This window comes from Diceros bicornis, chromosome 19, assembly GCF_020826845.1.
Source record: "Diceros bicornis minor isolate mBicDic1 chromosome 19, mDicBic1.mat.cur, whole genome shotgun sequence".
In the NCBI taxonomy this organism is placed as follows: domain Eukaryota; kingdom Metazoa; phylum Chordata; class Mammalia; order Perissodactyla; family Rhinocerotidae; genus Diceros; species Diceros bicornis.
The window spans coordinates 44233253-44257004 of record NC_080758.1 but is presented as its reverse complement, the minus strand read 5'-3'; the positions used below and the strand labels follow the sequence as shown (position 1 = coordinate 44257004).

The 23752-nt window shown below is 41.3% G+C and overlaps 1 protein-coding gene across 1 annotated transcript in view; it reads right to left on the bottom strand.

Moving 5' to 3' along the window:
• Positions 1-23752, bottom strand: part of PCSK2 (proprotein convertase subtilisin/kexin type 2) — a 245249-nt gene that overhangs the window by 57137 nt on the left and 164360 nt on the right. The window contains exon 6 of the mRNA XM_058563265.1: positions 10068-10144. Within this exon, the coding sequence (XP_058419248.1) occupies positions 10068-10144 (77 nt within the window). The remainder of the gene's footprint in view (positions 1-10067; positions 10145-23752) is intronic.

Below are 23752 nucleotides of genomic sequence, written 5' to 3'. Positions count from 1 at the left end.
ATGGATAAGCAAGGCTAGAGGGACAACCCATAGCTATCCTGTGGGGGACTAGGTTTCAGATCTGGATGGTCATGATGACTGCATTGGGGCTTCCCTGCAGTGGCTGCTGAGGTGTCTGAGTGAAAACTCGAGGCCCCATCCTGACCCTGGGGATCTTCAGAGACACAGTGCAGGCACACGCCTTCCTTCCACATTGCCGGCCTTCACTAGAGTGATTTGGTCATCCCTCCTGCCCTTTCCAGCCAAAAGCATAAATGTGCTCCATTCAAGGCATGGAGTAAGATATATCAGACAATAGGAACGAAACGACTCTCATCGACTGGCACCTACAACAGCCGGGTGCTGTGCTGAGTGCTGCATGCATTGGCTTATTTAACCCTCACAACAAACCATTATTATCTCCGTTTCAAAGAAGAGGAAGCTGAGACATAGAGATATGAAGTCTCAATTAGGAGGTAGAATCAGAATTCAAGCTCAGGTCTACTGCTTCCAAACTTGAAATTATGAAATATTTTTAAAATACAGACAATTTCAGTGAATAACACAATGAATCACACCACTCAAGTCTATCAAAACCTAATGTTTTCCAGACTTTAGATTGTTTTAAAGAAATAAATTTTTATAGATACAATTGAAGCCCTCCCAGAGGCCAGTCTCCTCTTTGCTGCCTCAGAGGTGACCACTATACAAGCTTGATTTTTGGAACATCCATGCATGTTTTTATGTGATTATTTTATAATCAGATATGCATAGGCATATTTGCCACTGCTTGCTTGTTTTCAAACTCTATATAAATGCTTTACAATATATGATCTATTTAAAATTTGCTTTATTCACTTGGATTTCTGAGGTTCATTCATGAATTTTGGTTCATTCATTTTTAGTGCTGTGTAGTACTCCATTTATAAATATGCTGTAATTTATTTATTCACACTCCTAATGATAGGTATTTAGGTTGTTTGCAACTTGCTTGCTATTACAAATAATTTGAAAAGAAACATTCTTGTATATTATTTCCTTGTGCACATGTGAGAGAGTTTCTCTGGGGTATGTATGTAGGGCTGAAAACAGGTTGTATGGATGTATACCACCTCCTGCAGAGTGGGAGAGTTCCTCTTGCCCAGCATCCTTGCCAGTGTTTAGTATCACAGAACTTTACCATTTTTGCTAGCCCAATTGATGTGAAATGGCACTTTATTGTTTCATTTTGCATTTTCCTCATTACTAGGAAGGTTGAACATCTTTTCTTATGTGAATTGACTCAGATTTTCTCTTCTGTTAATTGCCTGTACATAACCTTGACTCATTTTTTCCATTGAGTTATCTTTTTTCATTTATTCATAGCTGTTCTTTATGTATTTTGGATACTAATCCATTTTTTCATAAAACTTGTTGCATATAGCTTCTCCTAGTCTGTGGCTTGTCTTTCAACTTTGTTTATTGTGACTTTTGTTGAACAAAAGTGTTTAATTTTAACATACTCAAGTTTATCAATCTTTCATTTTCCTTATGGTTTAATGTCTTCTTTGAGAAATCCATTCCTTCCCCAGGGGTCATAAAGATATTTTCCTACATTTTAATTCTAAAATATTTATATACGTTTAGGTCTTAATTCTCCTGGAATTTATTTAAGCTTGAGATGTGAGGTGGATGCCTATTTTCCCATATGAACAACTAGTACCATTATCGAATATCATCACGCTGTCCTTTCCTCATTGTTTTTATTGCTGTCTTGGTCATATGTTAAGCTTCTTTTTATGTGGGGGTCTGTTTCTGGGCTCCCTGTTTTGTTTCTTTGATCTTTTTTTCCTCTCCCTGTGCTAACACTGCTCTCATAATTATTTTGGTTTTATAATGTTTTTTTCTTTCTTTTTTTTTTTGAGGAAGATCAGCCCTGAGCTAACATCCATGCCCATCTTCCTCCACTTTATATGGGGCGCCGCCACAGCATGGCTTGACAAGCAGTGCGTTGGTGTGCACCCGGGATCTGAACCTGAGAACCCTGGGCCACTGCAGTGGAGTGCGAGCACTTAACCACTATGCCACAGGGCTGGCCCCCCTGGTTTTATAGTGTTTTGATGTCTGGTAGGCAAAGTTCCCTACTTAGCTGTGTTGTCGATCTTCCCTTTCTCTTGTGTTTTTCTTCTTCATCTTCACTTTCCTCCTCTTCTCTTATTGTATTCTTGGCCTTTTGCTTTTCTGTGTCAATTTTAGGATCATTTTGTGTAGTTTTACAGAAAAATGCTATTCAGACATTAGTTGAAATTGTGTTGAATTAATAGATTAATTTGACATCTTTATATTGGTCCATCTTCCTATCCATGAACTTAGTATGTCACTCCATTCATCCAGGACTTCTTTTATTGCTTTTTTTTTTATGATTTTCTCCTCAATGTTCTCATATACCTTTTCTTAGATTCATAATTATTTCATTGGCTATAAGATGTGGCATAGTGTCAAATAAAAGAGGTGATTGGTAGCATACTTAATTGTCCCAGCATTAAAGAGAATGTCATCAAAGATTCAGCATTAAGAATAATGTTTGCTATAGTTTTTTGATAAGCAGACAGTGTTATCTTCCATTCAATAATTGTCTCTTCAACTGCACCCAGGCTAGATTTTATACCATTTATTGATATTTTGTTCCAGAGGAATTCCTCTGGACTATTTTTCAGTTGCAATTAGTTCTTTTCCATATTCATGTTAATTTTTGCTTATGTTCCCCACATCATTTATTTTTTACTTATTTATTTTTTTTGCTGAGGATGATTTGCCCTGAGCTAACATCTGTTGCCAATCTTCCTCTCTTTGTATGGGAGCCACCACCACAGCATGGCCACTGACCGATGAGTGGCATAGGTCTGCACCCAGGAACCGAACCCAGGCCGCTGAGGAGGAGCAGGCCGAACTTAACCACTAGACCACTGGGGCTGGCCCTATTTTTCTTTTAAATGATGTTATCCATGCATCTGTCACTCTGACCAAACTAATCGTAATTTATTTTCAAGTCTTTTTCAAGGCTGTCCATAAAATTAATTTCACCTGGTATAAATTTATGTCTTGATTTTTTTATTTTGTGGATGCATTCTTTTCAGATATTTTGGAATTTTGGCTTTCAGGGTAATTTTGAGTTGGAGATGTTTTTCCCCTCTTCTTTTTCTCTCTTCCTTTGGATTCCCTTCCTGGCTATTGGTCCTATGGTTGTTTTAATTGACTCTTTAGTTCTATATCCCACAGCCACATCATATAGTGGTGTTTTAGGATTCACAGAGATATTTGGGATAAAGCAGATTTACTCAGCAAGTCAGGGGGCAACTTGGCCAGGTTCATGGACATGAGGCCGTCTTTGTCCTCTTGTCTCTGGTCTCCCTAGTCCTACAGATTCTTAGACAACCAAAGTTCCACAGTGGCCAGCTATGGTCTTTTCAGTCATATCTCTGGAGAAAGATGCTTCAGTGTTAGATACATTAGAGCTGACATGCAGAGATTACCCAGCTACTTTGGCATCAATCATGTTTGCTGGTTAATGTCCAATGAGCTCTACACAGTAAGACTTTGGGGTCTGAAGAGTCCCAAGGTTTAGATAGGTAAGAATGTACAGCTGCTTATGGGGAAAACCCAGGGTCTGCTGGCAAGCAACCAGTGCTTTCTGGAGAAGTGAAGAAGTTCTTTGTCTTTTTGAGGCTATATGCTAGGTTTTCAATTTTCCCAAAAGATCAACCTTGTCTCAAGCATACAAGCTATCTTTGGATATAACTCCTCTTTCAATCAGCAATGCAGAAACACAGGCACCAGACTCTTGACAGAAAGGTTAACCTTGAGTTGACTGTTATCTAGTTTCTGTAAAGTTCAGATGGGAGAATGAATGTCTGAGAAAGAAGGGTGAATGGCTGGGCCATCCATTTCCTTCTTTGGCATAAATTCTCATTTTCTATTTAGTTGGAAAATCTTTGACTTAGCTCCTGTAGAAATCCCTTCACTGAATTTCACAATTACATTTGCTGCCATTAAGGGCGTGCCTACTATTTGCCATGATCGGTACTGAGTGCTCTGTATACATGTCTCTAGTCCCTCATACAAAATTTCAAGGAAGAGTTTTAGTTCCATCTTGCAGCTGGAGGAAACTGATTTAGGGATCACTTATTCCCTACCACGCAATTAACATCACCCTACATTTGTCCATCATAATCTGCTGTATTTTTCTCTCTTAAGAAAAGAATTATTGCCACCTGAGTACCATAAAATCCCCCTACATGACATGCACAACATTGGTTTCCAAAGGAGAAATGATTATACAAACATAAAGATATTTCTTTTCCAATCTATGTAATTCTCTCCACAACCCCCAGATCTGTGTTATATCTATTTCTTTTAGCTGAAGGGGAAAATTTAAATAATAAAGACTTGTGTAATCCAGGTAGGGCACTAGAAATAAAAAAGAAAACTTTGTGATATTTCTCCAGTGGCTCAGAATGGCTCACAAAATTAAACTGTGTTGGATTTCTCTGTGCTCTGGTTTGGATGGAAAGAGGGTTGATTGCAAGCAGCAACCTTTGAGCTAATATCGGCTTATGAGGCAGTCTCAAAGCTCACATGAAAGAAAGAGTTAGGTTACGTCTTTGAAAGCACTTGGAATTTTATTATCCAGGAGGTGATTTCAGAATTAGTCCATAAAGACAGAAGGGAAAGATGTTCATCTATTTCTAAGCCATTAAGTGTCACCAGGGTAAAGTATCTGTTTCCATCAGTGTGCCAATAGCCAACCAGAGAGGGCCATTCTTCTCACATGCTCTTCTTTGGCCTGTCTCACAGGGTCCTTCAAGATGAAATATGACTTTTAATAAGAAAAAAAAGTTAATCACTGAAAATCTTTCTCATTTGATGGTTTAACTAATGCTGTCAATTAAATGAGCTCACAGAGAAAAACGTTCCTCAGCATCCATTTACCCTTCTTCCTTCCCCCCATTTTGGTTGCTTGAATATTAAATGTCTTCTCTCTTCCTGAATTTATAGTAAACTTTTTGCAGCCAGGAATTACATCTAATCCAGAATCTCTTACTCTTTAGGGCTTAATAGATAGAGTGTGCTGCACCCTGTGATGCTCCATAAATATTGCCGGTGGCAGGGATGACATTTCAGCGGTGAACGCCTGTCAAAGAAATGCTATGCAAGAGGGATTTTTATGGACAGCAGCACGGTAATGGAATACAGATCTGCAATGCATCATCAAACATTGACCCAAAACCGAGCAAGGCTGGAAGATTATTGACAAAGCGTGGGCTGCAAACCTTGGGAGAAGCAGGCAGCTCTAAAATGGACAGATATCAAGGCCACTCAGTATCTTGGCACGGACCAGAGGGTGTGCCACTCACCCATCAACCAGCCAATCAATATTTTTTTTCCAGTTTTATTGAGAAATAATTGACATACATCACTGTGTAAGTTTAAGGGGTACAGCATGATGGTTTGACTTACATATATTGTGAAATGATTACCACAATACATTCATCTAGCATCCATCTTCTCATATAGATACAATAAAACGAAAAGAAAGAATAAAAAAATAAAGGAAAAAATTGAATGCCAGCAAGGAAAAAAATGTGATGCCAGATCCTGATACCAGCAAATCAGTTATATCTGTTTTGCACATTATTGATGCTGTTAAATGTGTATTATTCTCTACCTTTTTGCAATTTGGGTTATTATTACTACTATCCTTCTTCTTCTTCTTTTTCTTATTTTGCTTGGCCATCTGTATTTCTCTGATTGTAAGCTAGCCCATCTGTATATCTCTGATCGTAAGAAATTTCCTTTTCCAAACTTCTCAATTGTGTTTCAAATATATCCCTGGAGCTCAGATATTGCATATAATTATAAAATGGTTCACAGTAGAATAAACACACTTGCTCTGCTTAAAAAGGAATAATCCTACAAAATCAAATTAAGCACAGGGCAAGATATTCTAATATTATGCACAGCCCTCAAAAGCAGTTCTGCATATGTATGACGTTAGCTTTCATAAAGAGTCCTTGGCTCCGAGTTTTAAATGTATTCTTAAAGAACTGTACACTTGAAGGGAAACAAGGTAACAAATGAGTACAGAGGGTATGATAAGATGGTTCAGTGTCAGGAAAGCCCAGGAGACATGCTGCTATTGAACTCAGTTTCCCAACCGAAGGGAACACTCTCTTGCTTGCTTGAGAGTGCCCCTTGCCGTGCGTTTTATTGTTTGCTTTCCACAGCGATGAGAACCCTGTGATGGAGAGCTGCTGCCTTGTCCGGGGCAGCACTTGGTTCTGAGTTCTAACTGGCTTTTGTGGCAGGCAGTGTGGCTAGAAGAGCAATTGCAGCAAGCCCACTGCTCAGTCAGCCCTTTATTGGAGTTTTGGTGTGTTGAAACGAGTGTTTTTTGAGAGCCCCAATTCTGCTGAACAGGCATGGGGCACTGGATTTGGTGCCCATGTGCAGAAGAGAATACCTGAAGGCAGAATGCCTCGGTGGCTGCACAGTAGCCAGAGATTCATGCTGGATTGGCAGGAAACCCTGGCCAGTGCTGGGCTTAAGGCTCCCGGATCCTCTGGGTAGCACATTCCTTGAGTGCAACGGGAGACTGGTCCTTGTCTACGCCCCCGGTCCAGTTTCCTACCCAAACGCAAAATCTCTCTTTCTCCTTTCTCCTAGCAGCCTGTCCAAACCTTTCATGCCCACCTCTTCTGTGAAGCCTTCTTAGAATGCTGCCCTGTGCACCAGTCTCTAACTCCCAGACCAGTTATCCAGACCATCTTCTGAACATGTCTGCACTTCCTGCCTCCCCTTCTTCACCTAAACTGTACCCTCACTCCAGAATACACTTGCCCCCCCAACTCTCCCTATTACCTTCATTTAAATCCTAGACCAAATGTCACCTCTTCATGGAAGCCTGACCCAGCTTCCCCAGCCAGAGATAATTTTGCATTTCTCCATGCTCTCCAAGGTGTCTTTATCATGAGGCAGTGCATGTAATGCCCCCTTCGCTGGTGTCAAATCCTGTCTCCACCACTTATTAGCTGTGTCACCTTGCACAAGTTACTTAACTTTTCTGTGCCTCAGTTTCCAAAATGGGGATAATAATGATAATACCTATTTCAGAGAGTTATTATGAGACTTAATTAAATTAATACATGCAAAGCACTTAAAACAGTGCCTTAAACATAGTAACTGCTTAATAGGGGTTAGTTTTCCTTGTGTTATTTTAGCCCTGGCTACACTCAGCACTGTAGTGATGCGGGCATCTGCCGCCTCCTCATAGGACATTGCAAGCTCCTCAGAAGCTTGCACACCAAAACTGATATTTTCACAAGTACCAAACTAAAGTCCTAGTTCTGTTTATTGCCTCTTTTTATGCCCTATGCTTTTAAATTTACTTCTTATGATGGAAAATATCAGAATACACGAAAGTAGAGTAAAATCTCATGTACTCATTGCCCGGCTTTAACAATGATTAATTCACACTGATTTTATTTCCTCTATACCCCTAGTCATTCTCCTCCTTCCTGCTCCAAACCCTAAGTTGTATTGAAGAAAATACCAGGCATATTTCATCCAAGGGGGAATTTTTAAAAAATGTATCCTACACTCATGGGAATGATGCTCTCTTCTAATTCTCCTTGTGCCAAGCAGGAAACATCGTCAGGACAGAGCTAATCTTTCAGACCACGGATCTTCCCAGTGCTGCGGACTTGAACTTTGACCTTTCTTCCTCCCATAATCATTTACAATGGTACTTATGTGTTGAGAGGCCATGATTTGAACTACGGCACCATCCAATCTAACAAGCCATGGTGGATGAGGATCTTTGAAAATGACTTAATTGAAAAAAGCCCCATTTATTGGTCAAAGTGGACACTGTGTCTTGAGTCATTGGCTCCCTAAGAGGCAAGGATCATGCTTGCCTGACTCACGATGACTGTGTCTCAGGCAATTGGACACTTGGGAATTTGTACCACTGACAATGAAGAATTTTATTGCACTAAGCACCAATTAGTCCTAGTTAGAGGATTTTAGCAAGTTTAAAATTAAACTTTCAAGAACAAGTTTGCAAATGAAAATATTTCAGATGGAAGACATTTCCTCCTTTTTTGAAAAGAATATTCTTCCAGCATATCACACAGGAAGAGTTGCTTGGAGGAGGCTGTGTTTGGGTTAAGAAAATGGGGTAGGTGGTGAAACCATTCTGTTGGTTAAATTTTTGTGACTGGATCAATCCATCAAAGATGAATTTAGTACTTACTAGCTGCAGAGTGATGGCACACAGCTGGCACACATGTGGGCTACTGCCCTTTCTGATATTGTGTGGACGGTTGGTAATCAATCACGCTGAAGCCAGGCACCTCCTCATGCCTTCTTGACACAATGTTCCAGACTACCATTACCAATTATGTCTCTCCCTTGGCTTAGTGACATCTATTTGGTAACTTCACATCCCTGTGTCTGAAAATGGTTTATTCACTAAGCATATACTAGGATCCAGGGTTGCAAGTCATGGAGGTAAGAGACACTTCATGTCAAATTTCTCAGACCTTTTTTATACATTCTTAACCCCTAAACACACACTTCCAAACACTGTATGATAATTTTAAAGCTGAAGATGAAGTTGATAGAGAGTGAATTGTGCTATTGGACATCAGCCATGATCTTTTTAAAATGTTACAAATTTGAATTGTATTTCCTTCTTTATTATTTTCTGCATTTTCTGTAATTGTCAAGCCCCCCAATCCACATGCCCTGTCTGTACCCTAGACATTCTTAGGTCAACTTGCTAACTGGAGAGACAGAGTTTATGCTCCCCAGTCCACTGGGAAGCTGTCCCTGGCTGCTCTCTGGCCATCATGCTTATTGTCTGTTAGAATAAAAGTAATACTTATAACAGAATGGTGCAATTTGGATTTAGAAACATTCAGGAAGCTTGGGTTCAAGTGTTGGCTTTGATATATACTAATTATTTGAACAGGGAAGTTACTCAACCTTTCTGAGCTTGTTTCCTTATCACTAAACTAAGAATGACAACACTTATTTTATCTACCATGAGTTTGCCATGAGAAGTAAAAGAAATGAGTAAAGTGCTGTACACATACTACAATTTTATACTATTAATTGAAGTTTGTATGTTCACATCAACTTCACCCAATAACATCAATAACATGAAAGCACTAGGTTTACAAAGTATAATTTTCTTTTTTTTTTGCTTGAGGAAGATTAGCCCTGAGCCAACATCTGTGCTAATCTTCCTCCACTTTATACGTGAGTCGCTGCCACAGCATGGCTGATGAGTGGTGTAGGTCCACACCTGGGATCTGAACCTGAGAACTCAGGTCACCAAAGCAGAGCACACTGAATTTAACGACCACACCATGGGGCTGGCCCCAAAAGTATAATATTCTTTGATTGAGCAAACCATACATCTTTATTTCTTGATATTTTTTAAATGCAATCAACCATTTAGGCAAGAATTTTACTTGGGGAAAAAATAGACTGCAGTTATATGTTTAGTTGCAAGAGAGGCTGAGGAGAAGTCACATCTTTGGATGGACCATTGGGTAGTTTTGCATGGTAAGCAATACTTCAAACCTCTGCCACTTACTGTTCTGTTGAAAGGGACTACACGAGCTGTGACAAGGTTACGGCAGAAACACTTTCCAACAACACACAGATGCAGACCCGTGAGGCAAAAATTCCTCTGCAGTAGTTTCAACAGATCAAGTGAAATCAGCATGTGTTAAATCACCTTGTGGTGGATTGAGGAAGGATTTCATATTATTTCTATTTCCTTTTACCTTTAATAGATGAAAGTGGCAAATAATTCCTGGTTCAACACAATGAAATAGTCAAAAGATAATTCTGGAGGAACATTGCAATATTAAAAAAATCCAAGAATTTAGAGAATGTAGCCACAAAGAAGAAAAATCACAATATAATCTAGTGAAACACTGAGATTATTTTGCTGGCGATAGTCAAGCCTTAAAAACAAAACAGAGCAAAATGAAACCCCCGAACCTAAAGTCAAAGACACGTCGTGAGGCCCAGTTTACCTGTTAAACCAGTCGTCTGTGTATCGGGGGTAAGGATAAGGGTCGTTGCTGCTGAAGTCGTAACTCGCTTCGGCATTCTGAAAGACACAAGGTGTCTCATTAGGTCAATTAGGCCAGAGGCACAGGCAAGAGAAAACGTTGCGAGACGCTGCTGTTTCATGTTGATGGTCCCTCCCTGGGCGCTGTGTCAATGTCCTGCTCTGGACTGGCCCTTACAAAATGGTCACAGAGCTGAAGTGTGGCCTTGGAGTTTTCTATCCTCCCTTTGCCAGGCTTCCTTCTCCTACCGTATTTCAGGCCTTCAAGGGGCTAGCAAATTTGAGTCTTGCGCTCTCCAGGACTCCATTTTAAGTCGAGTTACCCATCGTGGGTAAATGGAGTAAATGGAGTTCACCCAGAAACCAGGGCTTTTGTTAAACTTCCTTGGGCTGATGGCCAGAATGTCCTAGTTCTTATGGTACAAGTGAGGCGGCTTCTAGAGTTTTCTTGCTTTATGCAGAAGGCTCCCTTCCAGATCCCTGCTCCAGACTGACGTAAGTCTTGTCTCCTTGACACTTACGGGTGTTAAACCCCTGCCCAAGCCCCTAACGTTGTCCACAATATCAATCTCACTTGTTCACTCAGCGTTTTATCATTAAGAGTCTAATGTACGCAGAGACTTTTCCAAGTACGGGAATACAATGGCGACATCCCTGCACTTGTGTAACTTACAGCCTAGTTGGGGGACAGACATCAATCAAATAAAAATATACGATTGCAAACTGGGAGAACTCTTACACCCTACAGTATATGGTTAGAAGTTTAGATTCTGTGCAATCCAACACTTCCATTTTTTTCCATTGAAAAAATGAAAATTGTGAGTCTTTCCCCACAGAAATCAATTACATATTCACTTGAATTGTCTTGATGTGATTTCATGTTTTAATTTTTTCCGCTTAGATCTTTAGTTGGTTGGCCTTTTATTTTGGTCTATGATGGGAGATGATCCACCACCATTTGGTGACTAATCCATTCTTTCTCCACTGCCTTCTCTGCTTGCCCAGGGCTGCTGGGCTCAGTGAAGGTCCTCTCTCCTCACCCTATTCTTCTCTCCTTTGTTTTTGAGGTCTGCAGTAGAGACCCTGGATGGTTTCCTGGTCCACAGTATACACTGGGCTAGGAAACACTGGGTTAGATGCCTAAGGGCTTGGGCATTTCTCAATTCCAGGGGTCCTGAGACATTTTCAGGAATTGTGCTCCTTTATGGGGTAAAATACTTTAGTTTGTGACACACTTTAGTTTGTAAACCTAGTGTATTAGTGATATAACGTTTTCCAGAGCAAATTGACTAATTCCATTAGTTTGTGTTTCCATTTGCTGGATAACAAAGAGCTACCAGTCACCAGTAGTTGTAATTATAACAACTGTAACCCTAATTTATTTAAATGTTGTGCTTCGGGCAGAAGTCATCCTGAAATTTGTTTTTAAAAATTTTTTTAATTTAAATTTTTTAACGTTATTAAGGTATAATTGATATTTAAAATATTCCACACATTGAATGTACACATCTTGATGATTTTGGGCATATGGATACACGTGATACCATCACCACAACCAAGGTTCTAAACATATCCATCACCTCCCCAAACTCCCTTGTGTTCTTTTGTATCTGTGTTTTTTTTTTTTTTGGTAGAATATTTAATGTAAGGTCTATCCTCTTAACATATTTTAAAGTGCACAGTACTGTATTATTGACTGTGTTACACAGCAAAGCTCTAGAACTTATTCATTTGCATAATAAAAAATTTATACCTATTGAAAAACAATTCCTCATTCTCCCACCCCCCACTAGTCTATTCAAAATTTGGACCAGACATTGTATCTTGCGTCTTGACTACATCTATCCTTTGTTCCAGAATCTAGGTCTTCCCTCAGCACCTGGTCTTTAGCGATGACCTCTTCCCGCCTCCACTAGCCATAACTAGCCGTAATTATCGGCAAGTCTCCAGCTCTGCTCCGCCTTCTCCACTCAGATCCCGCACTGCTTTCATTAACCTTTCACAGTTTAATTCTCTGTCTGGTCTATAATCCTTGTCTCTGGGAGACTCTCGCAGTTTCGGCATTTTTTCCCTTGACTTTTCTTGAGATATTTGGATCTCAGTTCTTTTGAGGGATTCTATTTTGAAATAGTAACTTATTTGTCTTTCCTAAGTATGTTCTGTTACCCCTAGCCTTCCCTGAATTTTTCAGACAAGAGCATTCTTAGGTAGAGTTGATGAGGTAGAAATATCAAGAGAAACACAGGTTAATACTTTTTGCTTTGGGTTTCAAAGCTGAGGTTCAAATTTAAGCAATAGATTCAGAAGACTATTTGCTAAGCCTGGTTTGTTTCTCCATAGAAGAGACTGAAATTCCCTGGTCTAAGGCAAGTTGGATAGAAAATTCATCGAGTAGCCACTGTGGGCCCTGAGAGCTCCCTCTTTCTTCTGAGCTGTGTTCTTGGAGTGGGAGGGGGTATGTCGCAATGTCCAACCGCAGAGAGGTCTGAGACTCATCTTAGGACAGGGGCATGGAGCCGCAGATCGGAAGTGGTTCTGAGAGGCATGTTAGCTGAGAGGCTTGGGCGACCCCACTCTGCATTCCCATGACCCCCAGTGCAGAGCAGAGAGCAGCAGAATATTCTGCGGGAGGCTGAGATTGGTGAGAACATGACAGGGAGAACCAGCTGGCCTTGAAAGTTCAGGGGTCAGGACAAGGAGAATCCAGGGTTTAGGCAGAATCTGCGTGAGCTGATGACCCAGGTGGGTGGGAATGGGGATGCAGCAGTAGACCCAGGTGGACAGAGGATGAGACTCCAGCACCAGGACCCCTGCTCCCCTCTCCTTAAGGCTGTGTTAGTCCTTTGAAGCTGGAGGGCAAATCTAGAGACAGGAAGAGAGGGGCAAAACCTGAGTTGACCAAGGTCAAGTTTTCACCATTAGTGCAATTAGGCTGGCAAATAGAAATTAAATTCAATTAGAGAAAAGTAAAATCAGAATTTTCTGCTCCTTTGTATTTGCTGCCTGAGCAATTGACCAGTTTCATACATTTTCCACCCTGGCTCACCTTTCTGGCTTGTTACTTTCACCTGTGGGCTGAGCCGAGGCCTTTTGGCTCCTATTTCCAACCAGAGAAGACGGCTCGCCCTGAGGTGGGTGGGGGCCAGGGGGAGGAATCAGAGAATTCTGACAGCAGAACTTGTAGCCCAGAATCCACGGAGCCACGAGACCCCTTTCATAACAAGAAGAAAGACCGTGTGTTGTCTAGGGTCAAATTCACCTCTGAACGTTGGAATGGATGATGACTTAGGAACTCTAATTATTTTGTTGTCTTTACAATTAATTTGATGACTAATGCTTAATTCCTTGAGTAACAGTCTATATTGAGTATCAAGGAAGGCAAACAGTTGTTCTTGCTTGGCTGTATGTTTTCTGGCTAAAAATCAAATGGTTGATAGCAAGAAAGAACAATGACCAATTTTTTGCAAGGGTTCTGTTTACACCTTTATAGCCAAAACCTAATCATTTATTGATTTGAATTACAGTGTTGTCTTCCATAAAATTATTTGTGTACAGGAATAAATTAAACTGGGCTTGAATTACGTGAACATTTGGGAGAAGTGACGTCTCCATAAATTTAATGCTCTGGTCATCCTAGGCTAAGCTGGACGCTTGTTTTGGTTTGGACTTTTCTAACTTCTTCCTAAAATGCATTAGTCTATTTTCTTGCTTTAAAAAGTACTAACTGTTTAGTGAACATAATTTAATCATTGATGATTCAGGATCAGGATGATTCAGAGTCATCATTAAGAACTTGAATTATCATTGTACCATCACACAGAAAAGGAGATTGGGCTGAATCCAAAGTGACCTCAGGGCTTCCCTGGAAGTTATTTCTGGAAGAAAGTTCTGATGATGGCTCATTTTTTCTTATAAAAGTTGAGTGCAGGGGGAAAACACCTCTGGTATTTAATAATTCCAAGGCTTAATTTCGGAATATTTGAATGCATAGTCAGAAAGCAAGATTAGATTAGCTTTTAGCAAGGAAGTTGAATAACTACAGATTTGGCTGCTGTTTGCACTGTGCACTTTTCCCTCAGACTGCCTGCCTGCACACTAAGCTAAGAAAGGACAAGGGACTTACTTATTTTCACGAAATCTTCTGACTTGTTATATCTGAGGCATTGCATTTGTGCGGCCATCAAAGGCACAGGCTGACAAATGGCACACGCCAACTCTGGGCTGGTCTCACTGTGCAAGTTGGTGGTAAACCCAGTGGTAACCATGCCCATCACTTTAACATTCTCAGAGAAGCTTGAGACCCTTGAGACTGAACCCTTCAGACTGCTTGGCCTTGGCAATTTTCTTGTTTTCTGGAAACCATAGTTTCCTCATCTTTAAAATGCAGATGATAAAACTGCAACTACTTGGTTGCTGTGAGGATAAAAGAAAGGAATGGATGTAAGCTGACGAGCACATTGCCCAACACAGTGTGGGCGTTCTCTCATCTTTTCCTTCTCCTTCTGTGTCATTCTCTGTCTTTGATCTCCTACAGCAAAGGTCACAAAATATGTCCCACAGACCCAATCTGGCCCACCACCTGTTTTTGTAAATAAAGTTTTATTGGAACATAGCCATGTCCATTTGTTTACGGATTGCCTATGGCTGCTTTTGCACTACAACAGCAGACTTTAGTTGTGACAGAAACCCACAAATCTTAAAATATTTACTATCTCTTATAGAAAGAGTTTGCAAATCCTTGACTGGCATCCTAGGCCTCTTGGGCTCCCAGGCTGCCCTCTGATAGCCTGAGGCCTGCACTACAGCATATCATCCCATCCTGATCATCCTGAGGAGACTCCTTTGCTCTGAGACATGCCTGTCCTGTGTCCCCTTCTCTGTAGGGGAGCTGTAGCTACTGAAAAGGAATCTGATATAAACTAGCCTCATTACAATGCTAGGAGTTTGAAGTTTACTTCTTCAGGATTCATGTCAATCACATGTGGGTTATCTGGCGTTACAGTGGTCAGAAACTGGGGCTCAGCCCACTGGGGTGCTCATGGAGGCAGTAGAACCATCTCATCCCACGGGGGTGGTGACGGAGCCCCACCATTGTTTCCACTAACGTCCTGCCCAGCATTGGTTGAAGGCTGCTCCTAGGGGCACCAATCCTCTAGTTCTTTCTATCCATCAACACATGTCTGTCTGTTCCCGTGGTCAGACATCACCCTGGACAGAGAGTAGTAGGTGTCTACAGTAAGTGGCCCTCTGGCATGCAGAGGTTAATTGCCCAGGTGATATGGGTACCTGTGCTGTCTGCCATACAAGGCCTCATGCATCTTTCAATTTTACAAGTGATGCTGCATCAGCATTCTGACAAGATGGGACTCTCATAGTAGGCCAATACATGTAATATGGGGGTCTGCTGGTGTGATTGAATGGATATTTTTGGACCACAGAAGAGCAAACTGAGTTTGACTATAAAATTAGGAAAGTGGTATCTGTAATCAGGGCTGCCACATACAGTCACGCAGGTCGTGCCTTGCATAAGGGTGCATGCCCCACGGGAGCAACTGCGAGCTGCCCTGGCCTCCCCAAGCCATGTGCCCTGGGGCAGGGCTTTGAAAAATAATTGGTGAGCCCAGAGGAGCCACCTTTTTCTCATTTGTCTGCCCAGAGGGGGCACATTTTCTAATTTATTTGCCCAGAGGGACGGTGTTTTTTTGCAACTCACCCATCGGTAGGGAGCTCTTTTTCAATTTCACACAAACGCACTATATAAGTGCTAGCATGTCTATGAGCCACGGTAAGAAATAGGTCTCTCTAGTTATAATCATATATACTCTCAGACCTCAAAGAAATTGTACCAGGGAGACAAGGTGTCCCCTGTGAAATGTCAAGTAATACCAGACTTAAGTAATACATCAAACAGTAGGAGTTTATGATCATGGGTACAGCATGGCATATGATTAATCGCCAAGGTAATTCCACAGCTATAAGAACTCAGAACAAGAAACTACATCGAATTTGTCCCTTTATTCTGGTTTGCTGCTTTCCCTGAAGGCATTTAACCCAATAACCCAGCCAGGAGCTGTGTAACCGTATTAGCTAAAATTGCACTGTGCTCATGGACTAACGAAAGGGAAATGAGCTTCCCCAGATAGACTCTCAAACTGCAACCATATTGCCCCAGAACAAAGCTCATCTGTATGGAAACTGAGCAGCAAAATAGCCCAGTCCGTTAGAGCCTAAAGAATTTTGCTATCGCGCCTACTTGCATCTAATATGGTCATGACTGAATGTTCCCAACTGTGCCTATTTTGATTTTCCTCAAATAATTCTCCCACTTGCATTGGTTTAACGATAATGTTCAGCTCACTTTTGACTGAAACCAACATTAAAGGGATTTATGTCTATATTAAGTCTGGTTGTAAAACTTAATGAAATTTAACATTTCTCTAGCACTCAAAAAATTAAAAAAAAATGCAAAGTCAGAAAATTGTTTGCAGTCTTGCTTCTATACTCCTAAGATTTCTAGAGTCGCGTATTTTTCCAGTGACAGAGTGTTCTGTGATTGTGGATTTGACACCTCCTACCATTGCTTCCTTCTTGCTCCTGGAAATTCCAGCAACTTCTCTACTCCGGGAGTACTCTCCAGCTAAGAGGATCGAGGCAACATAAGGGCCAGGCTGGGCAAGTGTCACCATGCCCCAAGCCATGTCCTGGACTACTGGGCATTGTGTATTTTCCAAACCTGAGCCTTTTGCCCTCAATGTCACTCTTATCAGCAGATTTCAGAGAAGATTCTAAGCACTAAACATAAGAGGAGATAATATTAATTCCTAATGGTTAACACAGGTGGTGTCCTAAATTAATAGAGTGCCTTCAAGTTTTTCAAAGGAGTTTAAACTCTCTTATTTTATTTAATATTCTCCAAAACCCTGTGGGGTAGGAGAACAGACGTATTGAAGGAAGAAGTGGGCTGTTACTCTCTCTGAGATAAGTCCAGGCAGCACCTCTGCATGGCTTCTTTAGAGTTGTCTCTGCCTGCCCACACCTTCTTGGCTCGTCTTTTAGACAAGCTATTTTAGAAGGCCAGTGAAGCCTGTATTAGGCTGGATTGAGGCTGATTCCCATGCATGAATTTTAAGAGCTGCCCTAAAAGTGTGAATTCCTGGGGCTGACCTGACACATTGAGGAGAAGCTCCCACTCATTGTAATTAATCTCCAAGAGGTGGCTCTAAGACAGGGGCCAAAACTCGTTCAGAAAAATCTACATCCTTATTTTCACTAGGTACCAACTCAAATTCAGCATTTCCTTCAACTATGGATGGAGACTATAAGCCACCATATTATTAGCAGCTCCTTGAGCTTGTTATTGACATGTACTTTCATATCACATTTTAATTGTTGCAAAGATGCTGAAATATCTTTTTTACTCACTCTTACCTGCCACTAGATTTTGGTATTTAATGCATTTATAAAGACACATATTACCATTTCATAAATGTGTGTTTTTAATCTTTTGTGTTTCCATATAATTGCTTTCCTTGGTTATCCTACAAATTTTGTTTATGTATTTAATATATTATTCTGAGAATGAGGAGAAAGAGGCACTTGTGTGCACAGGTGGTTGGTGTGCAAATTGGTGCAATCTCTTTGATAAGAAAAGACGCACAGGCTCTTTTACCCAGTGATCCCACTTCTAAGACTCTATCCTAAAGACACACTCACACACGTATGAAATATTTGCTTTTCAATGTATTCACAGCAGCATGATGGTAAAAGTGAAAGACTAGAAAGAGCTTAAGTGTCCAGCATGGGGATGACTTAAACAAATGCACCTGTACGATGCAAAACTCTGCTGTCTCAACAAAGAATGAGGTACAGGGCCTACAATGAACTCACTCCCAAGAAATATTGTTAAGTGAAAAAGGCAATGTATAGAATAGAGTGCATAGTGGCTCCCATTTGCATAGAAGAGAAGATATACTTGATGGTAAATACATGGAGTATTTCTGAAAAGATACACGAGAGCCTTTTTACAGTGCTTTGCCTCTAGAGAGGGGATGGGATCTGGGGTGGAAGAAAGACATAACCTTTTATTTTGTATAAATTTCTTTTGCCATAATAGTAACAGGTAACACATACTGAGTGCTTATTGTGTGCAAGGGACTCTTTTAGATGCTTTGTATGTGTTAGCTCCTCCTTATGATGTCCTTATGTGGAAGTACTCTTACTATAACTCTCATCCTATGAGCAAGAAGACTGAGGCACAGAGAGGTTGAATATTTCGCCCAAGGTCACACAGATGAAAGGGGGCAGAGCGGGGATTTAGAGCAGGCAGTCTGGCTCAAGGTCTCTCCCCGAACTATGCCTTCTTGCCTCTCTGCATTAGAATCACAACCATCACCTTCTACTGCATGTGTTGTTTAAAAGAGAAAAGCAAATATCTAGCAAATAAAAAAAAAAAAGCATAATTTAGTGGATTTGCTCCCTAAAACATCAAGGGGTCAGTCCATCCAAATTCAAGTATATAAAGTGAGCTAATAATTTAACCCCCACACTGGGACGTACTTCATAAAGAGCCAGGAAACACATCTCTTACTTTGTATGATCCATTCATTTTTTCACAGCATGGTTCTATTCAGTGAATTCTCTCATCCAAGGCAGATATAACGCCTTTGAGGCCTAAAGCAGCAAACACGACTCCACAAAGAAAGCCAATTCCCCTGCTTTCAACAGCAAACTTCCACCTATTCCTTTTTCCTCTCTTGATTATATTTTCCTCTTAGAAGTAGGACTTTTTTAAAAAAACAAACATCACACTGTACATGAGGCAAATAGCATTGATGACTGGATTCCTTAGAAACCGAAATCTTGGAGATGCTTCCTTTTTTCAGAGCCTCTTCAGCGTTACTTGGTGGCTCTTGGGTTTCTGAGCGCAATTTGAAAACTGCCGGCCGAGAGTGGTGTTCCACAAGATGCTTGCACGCGGTGCCTTCAATGACCCGGCGCTGCAGGGCCCGACTGTGACTCCTTTCAAAACATCCCTCCAATCCTTCTCACGCCAATGACAAGTCTCCAATAAGTACGCCATGTCTTTGATACCTCTCTATTCCTTGCTAATCCACCTTCTCATCTGACAGTCAGCTCTGGCAGGCAACAACATCCAGCTTGAGTAGGTTTCATTGCATTTATTTCAACAGCTCCTTCTTTTCATGTCAAGGGATATTGGTTGTTTTTCTATTTGAAATAGTGATTTATAGTTTCCCTTTAAAACACATTCATTTATGTTAAAAAAGTGAATCAATTTAAGGAAATATACTAGGTAAATAATAGCACCCATGGCAAAAATCGTGAAGATGTGTTGTGATTGGTGGATGTTTGGGAAACCCCGGAATAAAGCAATGATAATATTTATGGCTTCAAATTCTCCAGTTTCAGCAGAGTCAGCCTTAAGAGTGGCCCAAGTATTGAACACCTATACAAGAGATCTGAAGGAGTAACAGAAAAGGCTTTCTGTCCTCAAATCTCAATCCTATCGCTTGTCATTTCAACAATATAGCTTCAATCCTCTAGACTGTTGGTCTTCAAAGCTCTCCATTCATTCATGCATTCAGCCAATCACTTATTTGTTTTTTCATCAAACAAAAATTTCTTGAGTATCAACTATTTCCAGGCATTGTGTGATAACAAGTCACCATTGGAGAGGGAGATGCCCTTAGATGGGGTACCTTGTTTTTAGCCCTCATGAGCTAACACATTAGTTATGCACTGACACCTGAGTTTTCAACGAAGTCTTTGGTTATCAGCCAACACTGCTTCTCCACTCAGGCTGCTCAATAGCAGTGCCTGGGGAGCTTTTAGAAATGTGAATACTTGAGTGACCTCTAGATTCTGGCTTCAATGATCTGGGGTGAGGCTCGGGCATCAGTAGTTTAAAAACAACAACAACAACAATGACTCTTCAGGTGATTTTGGTGTATACCCTAGGTCAAGACCCACTGAGCTAACACCTTTGCTCATGGCTCATATTCTGGCCCCCTTGCTGCTTAACGTGTGGCCTGTGGACCAGGAGCGCTGACATCACCTGAGAGCTTGCTAGAAATGCAGAGCCTCAGGCTGTACCCCAGACTGGCTGAATTTGAACCTGCATTTTAACAGGATTTGTGTCTGCACATTGATTCTTCTATTTGTAAAACGGTGCATGGGGCCAGGTCTGCCCTTGTCCTTCACTTCTCTCCGCACACCCATAATCTCCCTGTTATAATCTTCTTCTCCCACTTTCCCTCCTCCCCTCTCTCCCCAAACTGTTCCGCAGGAAGAAATTGAATTTGACAAGCCATTCATATTTTAGCATGAATAAGTTCAGTACATTGCCCTTCCCAATATTATTTGATTTAACAGAAGAGAATGGACATTGAAAAAAGCTAAAGAACTCAATCTCTAATAGTAGAGATGGAAGGGTGGTATTTTGGGAGAGTCAGGAGCTTCTTGGCATTTCTCAGACTGAAGTTCTCTCCATGGAGAAGGTCAGCTCTGAAAACAGCTGTCACAATGGATTCCTTTGGCTCTGAAGGAGCGGCCTGATGAACCAAAGAAAACAAAAGAAAGCAAGATAAAGAGTGTGATTATTATGCACAATATTATTGAATTCTCCGTGCTTCTGGCAGGCAAGGGCTGTTGGGGGATTGATTCTGCACGAAAGAAGAGTAAAAGTTCAGAGTGAAGGGTTTCCTGCTGTGAAGTAAATTTTGATGAATATTAAGGTTTGAATTATTTTTGCCTCCTGCTGCTTAAAATAAAGTTTCTGTAAAAACTTTAAAAATACAAACTAGATGCCAAGCTGCTTTAACAGCAATAGGAGTTAAAATATTTCTTTAAAAATGTGTTTATACTGCAATGCATGCTTATTTTTACACCCTGACTCTTTCCTGAAAAGAAACGATATGTTTCCTGGATTCTAACAAATTATGTAGACAAACTAAAGTTAACAATATAGTAAGGTATAATTTGGACTTAGTAAAAATGAGGGTGCACAGAGGGAACCTCAGTGTGCTGTGATTCTGTGCTCAGTCGTTGCTTGGCCTCATAGCCCAAATTTGCCCACCTTGAGTGCATACAGTTCCCGGGGCCCATCAAGCTCACGAGGCACCCCACCAAGGTGAGGGCCCTAGAGCTGCTCATGTCTCCCGGCCCTGCGCCAGCCCTGCCGGAGTCTCCCTCTCCCAGTGGCCTTCACTGCTCACATCTCTGTCTGTGGCGACAAAGTCGACCTTGATCGAGTTGTATAAAAGCAGCTCGCGGCAGTGCTGTGAGCCTTCATCACTTCACTCCCCATCACTTCAGGAGAGGGTGATGCAGAAGCAATGGTTAATTTCAGGTTGAAGGTAAAGAAAAGATGTGAGTTTAAGAAAGGCAGTCAGATTTAGCCTTGATACCATAATAAAAGGGTGAAGAGAGCGACCACACAGGGTGACCACGGGGATACACTCCGGGACCCGGGACAGAAGGCGGGCAGCCAATAGATGGGCTTATATAGCTGCTGTTACAGAACTTGTGAGGGTGGAAGATTGAAGGCGCCGGGAGTAGCTGGCTCGAAATGCAATTCAAGCCTGATTCCTGCAGTTTCACAAAGACTGAGTGTGCTGTCAAGGTCCTGCAGTGACAGCAGTGTAAATCAGCACGAGGAGAGCAAGACACAGTTCTGGAAAAGAAATCAGAAGATAATGTAGCAGCCAGTGTCTAAATTTGTGTTGTCAAAGTGATGAGGTACAAGTCAATTCGTGTTCTCCTCTCTTTTGCCTGGGTGTTCTACAGACTGGTAGAGATAGATGCTCAAGGCTCCTCCTTTGCGTCCTCTGTGAGTGTTCTGTTTGCCTTTGAATGGCTGCTGAGGTCAAGGCCACTACTTTGAGTCCAGATGTCCTGGGAGGCAAGGGGACACGAGTTTACAGCCCTCCCTCTGTGACCAATTACACAACTTCAGTATCACCTGGCTCTCCTTTTTCAGCCCTAAAAATAGCAAAGATGAGTTTACTGATAGCTGAGTCAGCTCATTGAAGGGGTTGTTCTGACCAAATATCACTTATTGGAGGCTGGCTTAGACACACCTTGCACAATATTTTTCCTTCTGTCAAAAGCATAGCTATATGAATAATAAATGTATCACACAGGGGTCTGCTGCTATTATACACACACATATTTTGTATGTGTAAATTACATATGTGTATAATTCAACACAAATTAATTTCAGTTGGACCTCCCAACAGTTTTGAGTAACCGCCATTCTTGTAACCCCCATTTTACAGATAAGAAAACCGAGGCTTAATGAGATTATCTGATTTGCTAAGGTTTTTCAGCTAGAAGTGTTGAGTTTGTACTAGAAATTAGATCTTCTGACTCAGACTCATTCTCTTCTCTCTCTACTTCATGGCATCTACAGCTCTTTCCTATGATAAAAAGTAAAGAAAAAAATGATGAGACTGAGCACCTTGCTCATCCCAGCACCCTCGGAACTGAGGGCGAGCATTAAGACCTAAGATACATTAAACGGCAGTGAGATGTGTGGGGAGGGAGTTAGGGCTCTGGGTTGCTACCTACTTTCACATCCGTAATAAATCAAACTCAAAAACTTGTCAGCAAGCTTCTTGCTTGTCTCTTTTTGCTTTGAACAGTTAATCTCTGCTTTGGTGATTCTTTTTAGGATAACCTACCTAAGAGGAGTAGATGGAAATAGAGTGTTACGGCCTTGGGAGATAAGCAAAAAGGAAGACCAGGCACCTGGTAAATATCTCAGTGTTTATAGCTGAAAAAGAGCTAAGTGGATCAGGTCCCTTTCATGAAGAAGTTGTTTGCGTCTTACCTTTGAACAAGACCAATTTTACGTCCCCAGCTAATATGAAATGTGACACAAAGAAGGACTGATCCCCAACTGTTCTGGAGAAAGATTAAATGTACTTCTGGTTCCTTTCACAGCTATTCATCATTTTAATTGGTTTTGAAGCCAAAAAACTTTGACAGCATTTGTGATGGGAATCCAACTTCATAATTCATAAACTATGGAAAAGTGATTACAGCCTTCATTTGGAGGCTGTGCACATACCTTATTAAGTTGCTACGAGGATGGAACACCAGAACCCACATTAATCACACAATCACTTTGTGTACGGGGGTTGCAGCAATAGCATGACGGACACGGGTCCTTTGGGAAGGAAATATTCTGCTCTGGATCTTTTGGAGACGACATGCCCTCGACTCATGGTGTTCCTTGCCACCTCTGCTACCATCATCATTCTCGGCATTTCTGAGAACCATGAGGAATGCTCCTCTGGCCTCTTTGCCCTCCCATTCCATGGCCTTCTCCCCCTAACTCCAACGACTCCCCTTCAATCTCAGCATCTTCCTTGATCTTCTCATAAACCACAACAGTAACTCTGTTGAAATCCCAAAGCCCACATTTCACTCTCCACTCTCTACTGCAGGTTCTCTTATCTCTCTCCTCTCTAGTCACCAAAAGGTCTCATTGAGGCCTGCAAATCCCTTGCTCACTCAACTTTCTTTTTGTGACTTCTCCATTCCATTTGCATTTGCATACTTTCTATCAACACCAGACTACATTCCCCAGAGTTTTCAGGGTCAAATTCTCACTCCTTAGCTTCACCC